Here is a 19838-nt window from a genome sequence, read left to right as displayed (position 1 = left end):
TTCAGTAGTAGAAACCGTAATAATTGGGGTTTGTAGAGGTCCAAAGTGTATTTACTCATAGTTGTGTCTGGAAAAGAGTTGTGGTGGTGCAAGAAAACTATACAGAATTATCTATTTCCTCCTCATCCTTCTATAATGGGTATGGGAATCACAGAAATTTGTTCACCAGTATCCAAAAGGTCCAAGAAATACAATTTTTCCCCTCCTTACTTGGAACTCTGACCTAAGGGTATGTCCTCAGGTCCCCGCTGGAGACGTAGAGACCTTGTCTAATGTCTAGTTATGTTTATTTATGAAAGCTTAGAGGTCTGAGTAAAAGTAGGAAGGATCTGTATTGATGGATCCTACAGGTGCCATTGTTACTAAGTTAAACAAAATTACCTCTTCCATCAATGAATCAAACCACCCAATACATATAGTATTTTAACTTGAATCCATACTCCTTAGTTTTTATACACATGTACATATATTCATAGACACATGCGTGTGCATGTGCATATAAATACGCATATGTTCATGCATGCCTATATTCAAGAAGTCGTGAGGACTCTCAGACTAGTTTTAGTCTCTCAGGTCGGCTTGCCTTCCTTCATTTCGTGCATGTTTTTTCCATGGTGTTAAACCTGACTCTTAAAACATCAACAGATTTATATATTTGCTCCAATCCTGCAGTGCTTCCACCCCTGTTACAGAATTACTTAGCATGTACCACTACCAAAAAAAAAGAAAAGCCTACTAAAAATATTTAGTGATTTGGTTTCTGTCTGTCCCCCATACTCTTGCCCAAGATTGAAGGTATGTTTCAAGCACTGTGTCTATGACTAATTGGGATCATTGTTGGTTTTTTAACCCTTCAGTAGGTTCATTTCATTTGCTTTCAGTTTTCGTTTCCTCTTCTTATCCTTGTTGATTTAGTTCTATTTTTGGAATGTATGCAACATACTGACCTACTTACCAAAGGCATACTTAAGAGCATCATTTCTTTCCAGTGCGTCCCTGTGCATTCCCTGGTCCTCTCTCTCTCCCTTTCTTCTTATGCTTATCTTTTCTGTGCTTCATCTTGTAAAGTTAATATCTATTTCTCTCTTTTTTTTTATGTTTTTTCCCCCCTTCCAGAACCCCCCTCCCACCTCTCTCCCCATCCCAGCCCTCTGGGTCATCCCGGTGCACCAGCCCCGAGCACCCTGTATCATGCATCGAACCTGGACTGGCGATTCGTTTCACATATGATAATTTACATGCTTCAATGCCATTCTCTCATTCTCCCCAGTTAATATCTATTTTTCATTTTTCTAATTACTTCTTTCTGAACCAAAAGTTAGCATACTACATACCCTTTAAAATTTTTTTCCACTTAACATTATCTCCTAGAAATCCCTCCATGTAGTTTATAAAACTCTTTTATTATTTTTACGTAAATATATAAAATAGTTCCACATTATATACCACAGATTATACTATACCATAATTAATTGTATGTGTCTTGGTTTATTCAACCAATAAGGGGCTTCCCAGGTGGCGCTAGTGGTAAAGAACCTGCCTGCCAGTGCAGGAGACATAAGAGCTGCAGGTTTGATCCCTGTGTTGGGAAGATCCCCTGGAGGAGGACATGGCAACCCCCTCCAGTATTCTTACCTGGAGAATCCCCATGGACGGAGGAGCCTGGTGGGCTACAGTCCAAAGGGTTGCAAAGAATCAGACACAACTGAAGTGACTTAGTACAGCATTTAACCAATATCCTATTCTTGAACATTTAGCTGTTCAGGAAATAAAATATCTTGCAATTGCAGATAATACTATAATGAATAACCTTGTGCATATGTATTTTTATTGTTTCATCCACTATTATGTATTTACCTAGTGTATACATGCCCCCAAAGCAGAGATTAATATGAAATATATTTGATGCCTCAGAATATCTTTGAAATAATGAGACATTTTCAGTAGCATCCATTAAAACTTTTCTTATTTGCATGTAAGGTCATTACGACAATTTACTGATAACTTTAAAAATGAGAGAAAATGCTACTGTACACTTGTTATAAATTTGAAATCTAGAGATTTCATGATGGATCTGTTTTTCCATTTAATGAACTAAATGCATCTCTTTATGTAGGTCATATTGGAGTACCAGGTGAAAATCTTATGGTTTTTAATCAATATCCAGTGTCAAAACTCCAAATGCAAGTAGAGAAACAAATGGATTACAGAAGAGAAAGGAGTCAGAGTAAGTATAATAATTATGGTAACTTTAAATTATTTTAAACTCATCAGAAAATCTTTTTTGTTTGGTTGATGAATATGTATTTGAGTGTATATTTTATAGAAGTAAAAATAAATGACCTAAACTGTGAATACCCCAAGATAACTAGAGAACAAGATCCAAAGTGTTAATACCTTCAGTCTGTAATTTCTTTGTCATAAGATTATTTCACAGCCATTAAATATGCACTCAGTATCCACTAAGCTCAATAACTGTCCAGTCATATCTCCAATTGTGTATACCTTTTAGCTGACTCTGGGAGATTACAGGTTCCAGAAAATTCTGCCCAGTGGGCACTTCTGACCAGTAGCAATGTCATTCTGCCTAGGCTCCAAATGACAAACTGAGAAGTTTTTGAGATCTGTAACTAAAACAGCAAATAGAAATCAGAGAGGCTTAGGGGAAGGGCAGCCTGGAGGCTTGATGGAGACCCCCACCAGGCTATTCTGTTAGTTGGGCCACACAAAGGTGAGGTCTTCTTGGTGACCTCATAGGTAGGTGCCATCAAGTTCCCTGTTTGGAAAGTGCCAGTACCAGAAAAGTACCACCGATTGTTGGAACTCTTTTATTTGAGGAAGTTGAGAGGACTAGATATTGTCCGGTGTTTCCTCTGGATAGGATGTTGTTGCTTTTTCCAGATCATGCCTAGGAATTTCACTTGGGTGATGGGTCATGGTGCCTCATCTATATTAGTGGCTCATCACGTTGCCTCATGTGAGTCCACAGAATGACCAGTCATAATTGGATAGTGCGCTTGTCTGGGGCCACCAGGAAGACGTCTTCAATGTAGTGGAAGGCTAGTGTTCCTTCCAGTAGCTTGAATTTTTCTAGGTCTCATCATATCTGATGACAGATAGTAGGGGAACTAGGTGGACTTTTGGATGGACATTAGTGGTATATTGCAACCCATTACACATAAAATTAAACTGATCCTGATTATCCACATGGACAGCGATGCTGAAAAGGGAGTTTGAGATGTCAGTTGTTATATACCAAGTTTCTTTACCTTGGGCAGTAGCCTCTGTGACAGTGTCAAAGTCAGGTATTGCCAGTGCTCAGAGTTGTACTACAGTGTTGAGCTGCCAATAGTCATCGAGACTCCGTGCTCCTAAGGCCATGTGCACAGGTTAGATGAGGGTATTGAGTGAGAAATAGTCTCATGAAGGACCTTGTTATTCTTGAACTCAGTGATGAAGGCATTGCTTTTTGCTTTTTTATTCTTGGCAGTTGCTGCTGGTTTTGAGAAACAACAGCACTAGGGGCTGCTAGTCAGAGAGGTTTATGATCTTCCATATGCCCACTAAAATGGTGCCAGCTGGAGCAGTTTTCTTCAGGGCTTATGGGCAAATGTGAGCAGGTGTTCACTTAGGCAGCACATCTATGTCACTGATAAATTCAATAGTGAATGCCCTAAGAAGTTTTTGTTGGAGTTTGGAGTTGGCCAAAGAGACTCATCCATAGCTGGATCTAGGTAAGGGTCCCACTGGATGACCCTCAGATCCAAAATCAGAGGCATTGTTTTTTCCCCTCATTCTGGTGCTGGGGTTTGAGGGTCACAGCCACCTCTGTACTGTTATCCCAAAGTCCCAGAAATGTAACTCTTCACTACCTCCACATTCAGCTCTGACCTTGGGATACAACCTCTGATCCCTACTGGAGATCCTGAGATCTGATCTGCAGTTTTGTCTTGTTTGTTGCTGAATGTTAGAGGGGCTCACCTATTCATCTCCATATTCACAGGGAGAGCCAGAGGGAATAACTTCAATTCATCATAGCAGTTTTTAAACATGTAGACTCTAACAAGGCTGTGTTTTGTGGCCCTTATGGCCTAATACCTGGCCATCTACCTCCTCTTTGAGTATCCAGACGCAGAGAGCTTCTCTAGAAGCATCATCCAGGAGAAAGCGCATGGTTACCATTTTATATTGCTCTCTTAGCCAGTCTTTACCATTTGAGCAGAAGGTGTTTTCTCTGTGTCTAGAAGTAGGTCAGTTAAGTTCTGGATTTTGTTGCAGAACATTATCACCTGACCTTATAAAGAAGTTTGGTTTAGCTCAATAACCAGCAGGAATAGCAGAAATAAATGTAGAAACCTGGCCTGGTTAACAAGCTTATCTACTGTTCTTATTCATTACTATAGCATGGTTAACAGGGCTGCTACAGACTCTTCAGTGGTGATCCAAACATGATTTTAGTGATAGGTTCAGGCTGACAGCTGCCAGAGCATAAATAGTACCCAGCCAGGGAAGGAGATGGTCTCAGTATTTGCCTCTCCTCTTCCCTCTTTCTCCCTCCACCTTGAGCAAACTTACTACTGTTAGGGCACACTTAAGAGTGGGCTTTATAGTGACGCAGCCCACAAAGTACCACAGTGCCTCACTCAGTTTGATTACTTCTTTCATCATGCAAGTGAACAACTCAAGTCTCTAAGGCCTCTTTACCTCACAGACAAAGCAATCCCAAAGAGTTCTGTATTCATTTAATTCAATCATGAGTCTCAGTTTTAGGCTGTCCATCATTGTCTGGGACCTCATTAAAACTGACAACAGTATTGCATAAGAACCTAGGATGTTACATCCATGAATTAAGGTAAATTGGAAGTGGTCAAACAGGAGATGGCAAGAGTAAACATCGACCTTTTAGGAATCAATGAACTAAAATGAATGGGAATGGGTGAATTTAATTCAGATGACCATTATATCTACTACTGTGGGCAAGAATCCCTTAGAAGAAAAGGAATAGCCCTCATAGTCAACAAAAGAGTCTGAAATGCAGTACTTGGGTGAAATCTGAAAAACAACAGAATGATCTCTTTTCATTTCCAAGGCAAACCATTCAATATCACAGTAATGCAACCACTAATGCCGAAGAATCTGAAGTTGAATGGTTCTATGAAGACCTATAAGACCTAGAACTAACACCAAAAAAAAAAAAAAATGTCCTTTTCATCATAGGGGACTAGAATGCAAAAGTAGGAAGTCAAGAGATACCTAAAATAAAGAGCAAGTTTAGCCTTGGAGTACAAAATGAAGCAGGGCAAAAGATAACAGACTTTTGCCAAGAGAACACACTGGTCATAGAAAATGCCTTCTTCCAACAACACAAGAGAGTACTCTACACATGGACATCACCAGATGGTCAATAACCAAAATTAGGTTGATTACGTTCTTTGCAGCTGAAGATGCAGAAGCTCTATATAGTCAGCAGAAACTCTATACAGTCAGCAAAAACAAGACCTGGAGCTGACTGTGACTCAGATCATGAACTCCTTAATGCAAATTACAGACTTAAATTGAAGAAAACAGGGATAACCACTAGGCCATTCAGGTATCACCAAAATCAAATCCCTTATGATTATACAGTGGAAGTGAGAAATAGATTCAAGGAATTAGATCTGACAGACAGAGTGCCTGAAGAACTATGGACTGAGATTCATAACATTGTACAGGAGGTGGTGATCAAAACCATCCCAAAGAAAAAGAAATGCAAGAAGGCAAAATCGTTGTCTGAGGAGGTCTTACAAATAGCTAAGAAAAGAAGAGAAGTAAAAAGCAAAGGATAAAATAGGAAAGATATACTCATCTGAATGCAGATTTCCAGAGAATAGCAAGGAGAGATAAGAAAGCCTTCCTCAGTGAACAATGCAAAGAAATAGAGGAAAACAACAGAATAGGAAAGACTGGAGATTTCTTCAAGAAAATTAGAGATACCAGGGGAACATTTCATGCAAAGATGGGCACAATAAAGGACACAAACAGTATGGACCTAACAGAAGCAGAATATATTAAGAAGAGGTGGCAAGAATACACAGAAGAATTATACAAAAAAAGATATTAATGACCTGGATAACCACAATGATGTGATCATTCACCTAGATCTAGCCATACTGGAGTGTGTCAAGTGGGCCTTAGGAAGCATCACTAAGAACAAAGCTAATGGAGACGATGGAATTCCAGCTGAGCTGTTGAAAATCCTAAGATAATGCTGTTAAAGTGCTGCACTTAATGTGCCAGCAAACTGGGAAACTCAGCAGTGGCCACAGGACTGGAAAAGGTCAGTTTTCATTCCAATCTCAAAGAAAGGCAATGCCAGAGAATTTTCAAGCTACCACACAATTGCCCTGATTTTACATTCTAGCAAAGCAATGCTCAAAATCTCCAAGCTAGGCTTCAGCAGTATATGAACTGAGAACTTCCAGATGTACAATGTGGGTTTAGAAAAGGCAGAGGAACCAGAGATCAAATTGCCAACATCCTCTAGATCATACAAAAAGCAAGAGAATTCGAGAAAAACATCTGCTTCATTGACTACGCCAAAGCCTTTGACTGTGTGGATCACAACAAACTGTGGGAAATTCTTAAAGAGATGGGAATACCAGACCACCTTACCTGCTTCTGAGAAACCTGTATGTAGGTCAAGAAGCAACAGTTAGAACCGGACACTGAACAACGGACTTGTTCCAAATTGAGAAAGGAGTACGTCAAGGCAGTGTATTGTCACTCTGCTTATTTAACTTGCATACAGAGTACATCATGCAAAATTCCAGGCTGGATGAAGCACAAGCTGGAATCAAGATTGCTGGGAGAAATACAAATAACCTCAGACATGCAGATGACACCACCCTTATGGCAGAAAGCAAAGAGGAACTAAAGCGCTTCTTGATGAAGGTGAAAGAGGAGAGTGAAAAATATGGCTTAAAACTCAACATTCAAAAATGAAGATCATGGCATCTGGTCCCATCACTTCATGGCAGATAGATGGGGAAACAATGGAAACAGTGACTTTATTTTCTTGGGCTCCAAAATCACTGCAGCTGGTGACTGTGGTCATGAAATTAAAAGACACTTGCTCCTTGGAAGAGAAGCTGTGACCAACCTAGATAGCATATTAAAAAGCAGAGATATTACTCTGTTGACAAAGGTCCATCTAGTCAAAGCTATGCTTTTTCCAGTAGTAATGTATGGATGTGAGATTTGGACCATAAAGAAGGCTGAGCACCAAAGACTTGATGCTTTTGAACTGTGGTGTTGGAGAAGACTCTTGAGAGTCCCTTGTACTGCAAGGAGATGAAACCAATCAATCTTAAAAAAGAAATCAATCCTGAATGTTCATTGGAAGAACAGATGCTGAAGCTAAAGCTCCAATGCTTTGGCTACCTGATGTGAAAAGCTGATTCCTTAGAAAAGACCTGATGCTGGGACAGATTGAAGGCAGGAGGAGAAGGGAATGACAGAGGATGAGATGGTTCAATAGGATGAACGACTCAATGGACATGAGTTTGAGCAAGCTCTGGGAGATGGTGAAGGACAGGGAAGTCTGGCATGCTGCAGTCCATGGGGTCGCAAATAGTCGGACACTACTGAATAACCAAACAACAAGTCCACTCCAAGAGTGCTCCCGGGTATTCTTGATGTAGCACTTTCTGAGGCTCATTGCTGTGGCTGGCACAGTGCATTGTTGGACCCTCAAACTCTTGCAGTTGACCAGCTAGTACTCCCCAACAAGCCTTGTAGTCTTGTCTAGCATTTCCCCAAAATGCCCAGGTGGATCCTCATGCTTTTTACTTTTCCAGAAAGACATTGTACTTAATTGGGCCACCCTGCTTGCCACCATTTGTCACTGAAAAGAGAGCTATCAGTGGTGAAGATAGTCTATAAAGACAGTGAACCAAATTAAAAGTAAAAAGTCTTGACTCACTTACTGCAATAGTATTAGTAAGTGTCTAAACATGAAAGGGCAGGAGCTCTACCAGTGTTCCCATCACTTTCATTTTCCCATGACATGACATCTGGCAAGCATCTGATGTATTGATAATAGGGGAATTGAATGTCCCTTTCTATGTTCAGATATTTATATACTATATATAGTATGTATGTGTGTGTATATCTATATACACACACAATTATCTACCATTGGAGCATATTTACATTATACCAATACCATACTTGTGGTATACATAATCACTTTATTCAACCGATCTCCTATGCTTGAACATTTAGATGGTTGTGTTTTGTAATTAGGTTGTGTTTTGTAATTAATGAATGACTTTCTACACAGGCATTTTCATTGTTTGGTCTATTATTAGGTATTAACCTGAAGTATAAATATCCCATGAAACCTGAAGACCAGAATAAAATATACTTGCTGCTTAGGAAAATTTATATAATGAGATAGCTTCAACATCATCTAGTTTTATGACAGATCTAGCATTATAATATTAGTAATTGACTTATGACTTCATAAAAATGAGAGAAAATGCTACTGTACACTTATTATAAATTTGAAATCTAAAGATTTCCCAATAGTTCTATTTTTCCATGTAGTAGACTAAATGCATCTCTTTATATAGGTTATTATGGAGTGTCAGGTCAAAATCCTTTGCTTGTGAATGAAGATTTAGTTTCAAAACCCCAAAAGCAGGTGAAGGAACAGATAGCTTCCCAAGAGGAAAGACGCTATAGTAAGTATAATAAAGGAAATGTTAAATTATTTTAAACTCATCAGAAGATTTTTTTCCTTTGGTTCATGAATATGTATTTGAGCATATATTTTAGAAAAGTGAAAATGAATGACCTAAGATAATTAGAGAACAATGGCAAAAGTAGTTACCTTTTTGTTGGTATTTGCACAGTTAATAATTACTCAGTAACAAAACTGCTTTCACACACACTCATGAAAATTATTCACAATGATGTTTCTTAGTTCAGCTCTATGCAAAGAAAATATGATTATTTGGCATATTCAGAAGTTCCATTATACATGTATTTTTTTCTACCTAGCATATCCTTTTCAAACCCAGAAAAACAATATGATAACAGTTGAAAATCTACATCCTGAGAAGAATTTGTTTTTAAGAAAGCAATCCCAAACTCAGAAACCTAGAGCTATCAAAAAGGAGAATCTTGATGGTAAGTAATTAAACATAAATCTTATAAACTGTATGTACTTAATTTCAGAACGCTGTTTTTTGTTTATGAATATATCTTCAACCATTTGCTTATTTAGTAACTACTCTCATTGTGCGCAGCGCTGAATGTGCGCGCTGTGTGCTTAGTCGCTCAGTCATGTCCGACTCTTGCGACCCTGTAGACTGCAGCGTGCCAGGCTCCTTTGTCCAAGGGATTCTCCAGGTAAGAATATCAGAATGGGTTGTCATTTCCTTCTCCAGGGGATCTGCCCAACCCAGGGATTGAACCCAGGTCTCGTGTATTGCAGTCAGACTTTCCCGACTGAGCTACGCGGAAGACCATTGTACTTTGTACTTTGCCAATGCCCATTGTACATTTTCATTGTACTTCAGATCTTTATTGATGATTTATCTCTTTCTTTTGTAATCACTGAATTAAATGTGTTATATCTTACACTTTGTGTATTTCTCTATTCTTGTAGTTGTCACAGGCTTAGGTTTATATCTTGTGCTATTCTATTATTTTTGTGTATATAAATTTTAAAGTGATATTATTCTTGGGGATAGAGCATTTTATCCTAAGGGAGAGACTTCATTATTTTTATAGTTTTTATTTATTTTCCTTTAAAACTGCCTTATCTGCTATCAGTGTAGCTCCACAAACTTTCTTTTGGTTGGTATTTGCATGATGCATTTTTCTCTATCCTGTTTCTTTAATTTTCCTCTATCTTTGTGATTTTGCTGAATTTCTGGTAAGAAACTTATAGAATTCAGCCTGATCTTTTAATTACCTCTCATAATCATATATAGTCTGATTATTGATTTATTTAAGTGTAATTCCACTATTTTTCCTATCTGCTTTATATTTCTTTCAGTCTCTCACTATGTTCTTTATCACGATATGTGTTTTCCTTGGCCATATTTAATACCAAAAATTTTAAGCTTTATTCAAAACTACAAATGCTATAAGAAAACTAAATAATAATTTTAAATGTAAGTATTTATAATAATGTTTATAGTAATAGTAGTTCCAAATTAAATATATTGTTCAGTTCAGTCGCTCAGTCGTGTCCAACTCTTTGCAACCCCATGGACTGCAGCACACCAGACCTCCTTGTCCATCACCAACTCCCGGAGTTTATCCAAACTCATGTCCATTGAGTCAGTGATGCCATCCAACCATCTCATCCTCTGTTGTCCCCTTCTCCTCCCACCTTCAATCTTTCCCAACATCAGGGTCTTTTCCAATGAGTCAGCTCTTCACATTAGGTGGCCAAAGTATTGGAGTTTCAGCTTCAACATCAGTCCTTCCAATGAACACCCAGGACTGATCTCCTTTAGGATGGACTGGTTGGATCTCCTTGCAGTCCAAGGGACTCTCAAGAGTCTTGTCCAACACCACAGTTCAAAAGCATCAATTTTTCGGCGCTCAGCTTTCTTTGGTCCAACTCTCACATCCATACATGACTACTGGAAAAACCATAGCCTTGACTAGATGGACCTTTGTTGGCAAAGTAATGTCTCTGCTTTTTAATATGCTGTCTAGGTTGGTCATAACTTTCCTTCCAAGGAGTAAGTGCCTTTTAATTTCATGGCTGCAGTCACCATCTGCAGTGATTTTGGAGCCTAGAAACATAAAGTCTGTCCCTCTTTCCACTGTTTCCCCATCTATTTGCCATGAGGTGATGGGACTGGATGCCATGGTCTTAGTTTTCTGAATGTTGAGCTTTAAGCCAACTTTTTCACTCTTCTCTCTCACTTTCATAAGATGCTCTTTAGTTCTTCACTTTCTGCCATAAGGGTGATATCATCTGCATATCTGAGGTTATTTCTCCTAGCAATCTTGATTCCAGCTTGTGCTTCATCCAGCCCAGCGTTTCTCATGATGCACTCTGCATATAAGTTAAATAAGCAGGGTGACAATATACAGCCTTGACATACTCCTTTCCCAATCTAGAACCAGTCTGTTGTTCCATGTCCAGTTCTCACTATTGTTTTAAATATATTTGATGTGTCTGTATATCTGGAAAGTAATGACTGCTTCATATACATGTGTGCAAAACATATTCACATGATGTTTGCACTTCAAATAGACAATGACTTGTCTATATCATTTAAAGATAAGGTACAATATTGTTGGATAACTGACATAAATTGTAAAGCTAGAGGTTCCACTGCAGATTTCTGATTCTCTATTAGTATTTTTATGAGCCATTCTTCCTAAATCCCAGAAAATTAATGAGGTATCAAATGAAAATCTTTTGCCTGACACTTGGAACTGCTAGAAGGAAAAGACTCAGTCGTAAATATTATTATGAATGTTATTAAATTATTTTGCATTTTACTTGTTTTAAGCAGAATTATCTTCATGAATGTGTGAGCTTATAGGCATCAAAGTCAAGTTTTTATTGTGTTATTTAAATTCCTATTTCTTGATTTCTTCAAATTTTGTTTCTTCTATCCATTATGGAGCAATGTCTGTACTGAATTCTCCCACTATGATTGTGGATTTACCTATTTTTGTAGCATTGTCCTTTTTCCTTATACTGTTTGTGTTGTTAGGAGCATACAAATAAAAATGTCTGATAGTCCTTATGGACTCAACATTTTCTTTTTATAAACAGTACCATCTTAGTCTGTCTCCAGTAATGTCTTTTGATTAAAATCCTAGTTTGTATGATGTTGATGTAACTACTGCAGATTTCTTTCAGTTCATATTTGCATATCTTTTTTCACCTCTGTATTTTCCAGTTTCTCTATTCTTATAAACCAGTGACATCTCTTATAGATTATAGTTAAATTGCTTATAAATCCAGTGTGACTGTCTTTGTCTAGCCCAACAACAGGTAATCCACTTATAATTATTGTACTTACTAATATATTTAAATTTAAGTATTTCCTTTTTTGGGTGCTTTCTAATTTTTGTACCTGATCCAGGTTTCTTTCCATTTCTTTCCTTATTTTGGAATTATTACTTTTTAATCAGTTTAACTTTTAAACCTGTTGTATATGTTGTTAAAAGTTTTAAAGTATTTTTAAATATGAATATCCTTGGTACAATAAAGTCTAATTACAACTTTTTAAGCATTTGTATGCAGTAACAAGTCTCCCACATACTTTGAAGAAAGCACTCTGGTGATTTTATACTTAATTTCGTAGTCCATTTTGAAAGTGCGTTATCAGATTAGGGGATGGGGTGGGCAAGGGGAGGATGGTTTGATCATTTGTTTAAATTGTGCGTATTTACTTGTTGTAAAATTGGATGGAAACTTTAATTTTGGTATACATTAATAATCCAAAGATTTCACAGTCCAGCTGTTTTACTTTTTATTAGATTAAGAGCCTCTATACTTGTAGCTGAGAAAATGGATGAGATGTCAGATGAAATCTTACACTTAAAGAAAAAGTTTAAATCTTATAAAACTCATCTCAAATTAAGACACTTGGAACTGCCAGAAAAGTGATGCTTTGTAGTAAGAATATCATATAATGATTTTTAATTAATTTTCTCTAGTTCTTTAATATTTATTCAGTTGATCACAGGAATATATGCTATATATGTATCATATATACTTATATGCACACATATACATAACATATACGTGTTTGTGTATGTATGTTCTCCATTAGGTGAAGTTGATTAGCTATGGTGTTTTTACCTTCTTAATTTCATTGAAGTTCTATGTTTATTTTATCATTTGTGAGAAAGGTATGTTAAATTCAACTACTGTGTTTATTTTTCCATTACTCTTTGTTCTGTCAGTTTCAGTTTTATGTTTCTAAAGCTTTATTATATATAAAAATACAGATGCATGATCTATATCATATATATATAGGTGATATATTACATACAAGTATGTATAATAAATATGCAATTTTAATTTGTTATATGTTCTTAGTGAACTGAAATTCTGCCTTTATGATGGACATTTTGTAGTAATTTTTTGTACCTTTATTTTATCTGATGTTGGCATAGTATCTTTATGTAACTATTTGCATGGAATGATTTTTTATACCTTTATTCTTAACCTTTTCATATTATGATTTAGTTGTATATAATTGCTTGGTTTTGGGGGGGTTTTGGACTTTTTTGTTTTTAAATATATTTCTCTATTTATTTAAACCTTCCCTAATTTTTTCCAGCAATGTTTTATTTTTTCATTTTACATATACACACTGCTGTATTTATTTATATTGGATCTTCATTGTTGCACTCGGGATTTTTCTAGTTGCAGAGAGCAGGAGCTACTCTCTTGTTGTGGTGCATAGGCTTCTCTTTGTGATAGTTTCTCATTGCTGAGCACAGGCTCTAGGCACACAGGCTTCAGTAGTTGCAACTTGCTGGCTCTAGGGCATGCAGGCTTCAGTAGTTGTGGTGCGTGGGCTTAGTTGCTCCACCATTTATGAAATCTTCCTGGACCAGGGTTTGAACCCATGTCCCCTGCATTGGTAGGCAGATTCTTACGTACTGTGCCACCAGGGACATCCTAATTAGTTATTTTTTAATCCGATATAAATCTTCTAAATATTTAAATGTACTATTTATCATTTGGTTTTTTTCTCACCCATATCTGTTAAGAAAATACCACATTTAATCCTAAAATGTAAATACCTCATAAAACTATTCTTTTGAAAAGTCTCTACATTTCACATCTCTCTACGCTTCACATACTTACTCTGTAATTCACTATCTCAATAATGTGGTATTTGACTTTATTGTTTCAAACTATGAGAAGAAATATTCCTAGATAATTGAAGTGTGTTTGAATTATGGAGGATTTTCAGTAAATCCAGTTCTCTACTTAATGGATTAAAAATATCTTTCTTGTAGCTCAGAAAGCAAGAGACGTATCATCCAAGGATGAAGTTGGATCAAAAAGCCAGTCTCAAACTGAGAAACTTAGAGCTGGCAAAATGGAAACCCTGAATAGTAAGTATGATAAATTTCAATATTAATTTATTTTTAATTAAAGTAAAAAGCAAAAAATCCTGTCTTAGGTTTGTGAATATTTAATCATATCTTTTGTATACATCTGTTACATCAAATATATTTACTGTGTTGTTCAGTTCTTCTTTAATTGAAGTTCTGTTTATTCTGTGTTACTAAGAGATATATGTTAAATTTTCCATGTATGATTATGGATTTCTTTGTGTTTCCCAGTAGTTTTTTGCCAGCTTGGTTTATATATTTGGAAATGATGTTATTAAATGTGTATGAATTTATACTTGTTATATTTACCTGGTAAACATGAGCCTTCATCTCTTTAAAAGTATATTCTTTATCTCTAAGAATACATTTTTTGCCTTAATATTTATTTTATCTGATAATAGTATAGCCATATTTGCTTTTTTTGATAAGTATTTATACAGTCTTCTGTATACAGTGTTCTGTCTTCTGCAAACAGTTCAGACAGAAGTTCATGGTGTTTTGTATGATGTCAGTAGTTTTTGTCATAATGATCCTAAACCACAAGAAAAGCCAAACAGTTTCTTTATTAATTGTGTACAAGCAACTTAACACCTGCTGGATACTACATAACTTTTGTGGCAACATAAATTTTCAACACTATTAGGTAAATACCTAGGAGCACTGTTGCTAAATCATATGGTAAAGCTGTTAACTTTGTAAGAAACTGCCAAACCATCCTCAAAGTGGCTATAGTGTTTTGCTTCCCTCCCAGCTATAAATCAAGTTCCCCATTGCTCCAAATTTCTGAGATCATTTGTTGTTTTCAGCATTTGGATTTTAGCTATAGTTATGTAGTGATATCTCACTGTTCTTTTAATTTTCAATGCCCTTATATATATATATGTAGAACATCTTTTCATATTCTTATTTGCCATCTAAATGACTTCTTTGATAAAGTATCTGTTCACATTTTTGCCCATTTTGTAATTGTGTTCTTTTCTAATTGTGGAGTTTTAAGAGTTTTGTATGTTTTAGATAACAAATCTTTTTCAGATATATGTTCTGGGAATATTTTTTTCCAGCCTGTGACTTGTATTATCACTCTCTTAACAGTGTCTTTCACAGAACGTAAGTCATATGTGTATTTTTCTTAATAAAGTCCAACTTATCAAAATTTTTTTTGGATTGTGCTTTCGGTGTTCTACCAGAAAAGTCAACACCAAACTTGAGATCCCCAAAATGTTCATCTGTGTTACCTTCTAGGACATTTATAGGTTTGTATTTTATATTTAGGTCTATAATCCATTCTGTGTTAATTCTTGGTACGGTGTGACGTCTATGTCTAGATTCACTTTTTTTTTTTTACATTTGGCTGTCCAGTTGTGTCAGTACTATTTGTTGAAAAAAAACAATCCTTTCTCCATTGAATAGCTTTTGCTTTTCTGTCCGAAATTATTGACTATATTTGTATAGGTCTATCTCTCTATGTTCTGTTATCTTGACATATTTAACTATTCTTTCACCAATTGTCTTGATTTCTGTAGCTTTTAGTAAATCTTGAAGTTGGGTGGCATCAGTCCTCTCACCTTGTTTTTCTTCAATATTGTGTCAGCTGACGTAGGTATTTTGCTTTTCCATATAAAGTTTAGAATCAGTTTATCAATATCCACAAAATAACTTGTTGGGATTTTGATTGGGATTACACTGAATCAATTTGGAAAGAGCTGAAAGTTTAACAATATTGAAACTTCCTATCCATGAAAATGGAAAAATCTCTACTTTAAGTCTTTGATGACTCCTTTATATCTGTTAGATTTCATTACTGATGCTAATATGAATGGTATTGTGGTCAATTTCAAATTTCACTTGTTCACTGCTGATATATGGGAAATCAATTGACTTGTGTGTATCAATGTGTATCTGGAAACCTTGCTGTAGCCAGCTTTTAATTCCAGGAGTTTTGTTGCTGTTGTTCAACAAGAAGAGTTTTGTTTATTTTTCTCAATTAATAAACTTATTATGTCCTTTTCTTGATTTATTACATTAGCTGGGACTTTCACTATGGTAGGGCTTCCCTGATAGCTCAGTTGGTAAAGAATCCTGGGTCGGGAAGATCCCCTGGAGAAGGGATAGTCTACTCACTCCAGTATTTTGGGGCTTCCTTTGTGGCTCAGCTGGTAAAGAATCTGCCTGCAATATGGGAGACCTGGGTTTGATCCCTAGGTTGGGAAGATCCCCTGGAGAAGGGAAAGGCTACCCACTCCAGTATTCTGGCCTGGAGAATTCAAAGGACTCTGTAGTTGCAAGGGTTGAACTCAACTGAGTGACTTTCACTTTCACTTCACTATGATACTGGGTAGGAGTTGTGAGAAGAGACATCCTTGATTTATCCTGATATGATAATGATAGTATTTAGTTTTCCACTGTTAAGTGTGATGTTATCTGTTGGTTTTTGGTAGATGTCATTTATCAAATTGGAGAAGTTCCCACTATTCTTGCTTTGCTTAGTTTTTATCATGAACAGGGTTTATATTTTTTAAAATAATTTTTCTGCTTCTCTGATTGATCAAATGATTTTTTTCTCTTGTCTGTTGATGTGATGAGCTACATTAATTGATTTTAAATATTGAGTCAGCATTGTATACCTGGAATAAATCCTCCTTGGTCATGATGTAGAATCATTTTTATACATTGTTTCACTTCATTGGTTATTATTTTGTGGAGGATTTTGCATCTTATTTGTGAGAGATATTTATCTAGTTTTTGCTTTGGAATGAGCTTAAATCCATTGTGATCTGAAAGTATATTTCACATGACTTTTGTTCTTTTAAATTTGTTAAGGTATGGATATTCAGCCTGTTGTATCTGTCAGTTACTGATAAGATGGTATTGAAAGCAGCAAGTGTACTACATTTGTCATTTTCTCCTTGCAGTTCTATTTTTGCCTCATGTATTTTATTGCTCTGTTGTTAGGTGCATACTCATTAAGGATTGTTATGTTTTCTTAGATATTGACCCCCTTTATTACCATGTAGGGCTCTCTTTATTTCTGGTAATTTTTCTTGCTCTGAAGTCTGCTTTGTCTCAAATTAATAAAATTCTAGGTTGGTTAATTTTTTTCTTTAGACACTTTAAATTTCTCTACATTCTCTTCTTACTAGCATAGTTTGATGAGAAGTTTGATGAAGGGATTTATCCTTATCCCTCTACAAATAAGATATATTTGTATTTTGTTTTTGTTTTGCCCTGAAGTCTTTTAAGATTTTCCCTTTGTCTTTGATTTTCTGCATTTTGATTATGATATGAATAGGTGTTGATTTTTTTGCATTTATCTTTTTTGATGTTCTCTGAATTCCTATGCTCACTGATTTGAATGTCATTAACTTTGGACAATTCTCTGCCATTGTTTAAATATGTCTTCTGTTGCATTGTTTCTTCTCCTTCTGGTATCCTCATTATGTGTGTGTTATGCCTTTGATAATTGTCCAAAAGATCTCTGATATCCTGTTCATTTTTTTTCCATTTATCTTCTCTTTTCAGTTTGGAAAGTTTCTAATGTCATATCATTAAGCTCACTGAGTCTTTCCTTGACTGTGTTCCAGTCTACTAATGAAGACATCAGAGACATTCTACACTTCTGTTGCGGTATTTTAGATATTTAACATTTCCTTGTGATTTTTTTCTTAGAGATTCCATATTTCTTCTTACATTACTCTTCTGTTCTTACATGTTGTCTCTTTTTCTACGAAAACTCATAGCATATTAGTCATAATTACTTCAGATACTCCTATGATTATGCTCAAATTTCTGTCATGTGAGTCTGCTACTGGTACTCTTCAGATTGGGTTTTTATTTTTAGCATGTCTTACGTTTTGTTGTTGTTCAAATCCAGACATGATACATTGGGTAAAAGGTACTGAAGTACATAGACCTTTAGTGTGAGGCTTCATGTTTCTCTGGCTAGATATTAGTCTGTATTTTTTGTTTACTGTAGCTGTAGGTGTTATAAGCTAAAAGTTCCTTTATTGTCTCTTTTTTGTCTCCCCTGGTATCTTTGGGTTTCCCTTTAGATTCCTTAAATAGGGTCTGTGACTTGGTGTTCTTTTAGCTGTAATTTGCTATTATATAGGAGCCCTATTAATATGGTGGTAAGATGTCAGGGAAGCAGAAGGATTCTGTAATCCTCTGATTAGGTTTCAGCCTGTGTCTGAATAAGCCTGTGTCTCTGGGCTCCAATCTTCAAAATGTTTCTCATGTCTCTCCTAGGTGTTTGGTAAGAGAAGGAAGGCTGGAAAGGGCTGAGATCGTATATCTACTCACCCTATGTTGAATACTTCCTTTTCTTAAGGTCTGTTGGGTTCTCATAAACTGTTTTGGTTAAGCTCTAGTAAAGTAGTTTCCCTTGAAGGCAGTCTTTTCTTTAGCAGAACAGCATTTTGAAAAGCAGTTCCTTTCCCCTCCATCTGTTGGAAGCGTATGAAGTTTTTTCTCTGATCTTCATCCTGAGAACTTGGTTGGGTTTCCTAGACATAAAAGTCATAATAATGTGGGAATACCAGTAAGATTCAAGTTAGTTTACACTGAACTTTCAGCAGTTCGTAGGTTTCCCTGGTGGCTCAGATGGTAAGAGTCTGTGTGCAATGCAGGAGACCCAGGTTTGATCCCTGAGTTGGGAAGATCCCCTGGAGAAGGAAATGGAAACCCACTCTAGTATTTTTGCCTGGAAAATCCCTTGGAGAGAAGAGCCTGGCAGGCTACAGTCCATGGGGTCACAAAGAGTCAGACACGACTGAGCAACTGACACTCTCATTGTCGCTGGTACTGACTCCAGCCGTGAGCTTCTGCTCCTGCGCTTCAGCTGCCAATAATCTGCTTTTATACACCTCTGTCTCCAGTTTTGGGGGCAGCACTTTGCCTTGATTTAAATAAGAAAAAGTGAAAGTTGCTCAGTTGTTTCCAACCCTTTGCGACCCCATGGACTATAGCCATGAATTCTCCAGGACTGTACCCTCTTCAGTATTCTTCAGGCCAGAATACTGGAGTGGGTAGCCTTTCCCCTCTTCTCCAGGGGATCTTCCCAACCCAGGGATCAAACCCAGGTCTCCCGCATTGCAGGTGAATTCTTTACCAGCTGAGCCACAAGGGAAGCCCAAGGATACTGGAATGGGTGGCCTATGCCTTCTCCAGCAGATCTTCCTGACCCAGGAATTGAACCGGGGTCTCTGGCATTGCAGGCAGATTGTTTACCAATTGAGCTATCAAAGAAGCCCAAATAAGAAAAAAGATGTTTAATTTAAAACATTTGCTAAGATTTTTCTTATTGTGAGAATAGAAGTAATGACTTCCAAGCTCTTTACATGTCTGACAATAAGTAGACATCCTCTCACGCATATAGGCCCAGTAGTATCCAACTCTTTGTGGCCCCACAGACTGTAGCCTGCTAGGCTCCCTTGTCCATGGGATTTTCCCGTCAAGAATACTGGAGTGGGTTGCCATTTCCTCCGCCAGGAGACCTTCCCGGCCCATGAATCAAACTGGCATTTCCTGTGTCTCCTGCATTGGCAGGCAGATTCTTTACCACTGAGCCACCTGGAAATCCCAGAAGTCCTCTCACTATTATTATTTTAGCATTTCAACATCCTGTATGATTTAATCCTTATTATTTATCATTTAGCAGCCTTTCATGTACACATTTTTTTCATGTACACATTTTTTCTTTTCTGATTTAGTGTACATTTGACATAAAACCTGTAAATTTA

General features: G+C 36.7%; 1 protein-coding gene across 49 annotated transcripts in view; it reads left to right on the top strand.

The window, feature by feature from the left end:
• The window catches only part of CCDC7 (coiled-coil domain containing 7), a 248163-nt gene that overhangs the window by 167364 nt on the left and 60961 nt on the right, over positions 1 to 19838 (top strand). For 35 of the 49 annotated variants that reach the window (XM_081558761.1, XM_081558756.1, XM_081558748.1 and 32 more), the window contains 4 exons: positions 2117 to 2227; positions 8613 to 8723; positions 9043 to 9171; positions 14002 to 14100. In XM_081558761.1, the coding sequence (XP_081414887.1) occupies positions 2117 to 2227; positions 8613 to 8723; positions 9043 to 9171; positions 14002 to 14100 (450 nt within the window). Of the gene's footprint in view, positions 1 to 2116; positions 2228 to 8612; positions 8724 to 9042; positions 9172 to 14001; positions 14101 to 15192; positions 15354 to 17619; positions 17725 to 19838 lie in introns of those variants that run through there. The other 14 variants (XM_081558776.1, XM_081558775.1, XM_081558771.1 and 11 more) reach the window with 4 other exon arrangements.

This window comes from Giraffa tippelskirchi, chromosome 13 (assembly GCF_054371585.1).
Source record: "Giraffa tippelskirchi isolate mGirTip1 chromosome 13, T2T-mGirTip1v1.2.pri, whole genome shotgun sequence".
Taxonomy (NCBI): domain Eukaryota; kingdom Metazoa; phylum Chordata; class Mammalia; order Artiodactyla; family Giraffidae; genus Giraffa; species Giraffa tippelskirchi.
Note: the sequence above shows the minus strand (reverse complement) of the source record. Positions and strands in the feature narration are given on the sequence as shown.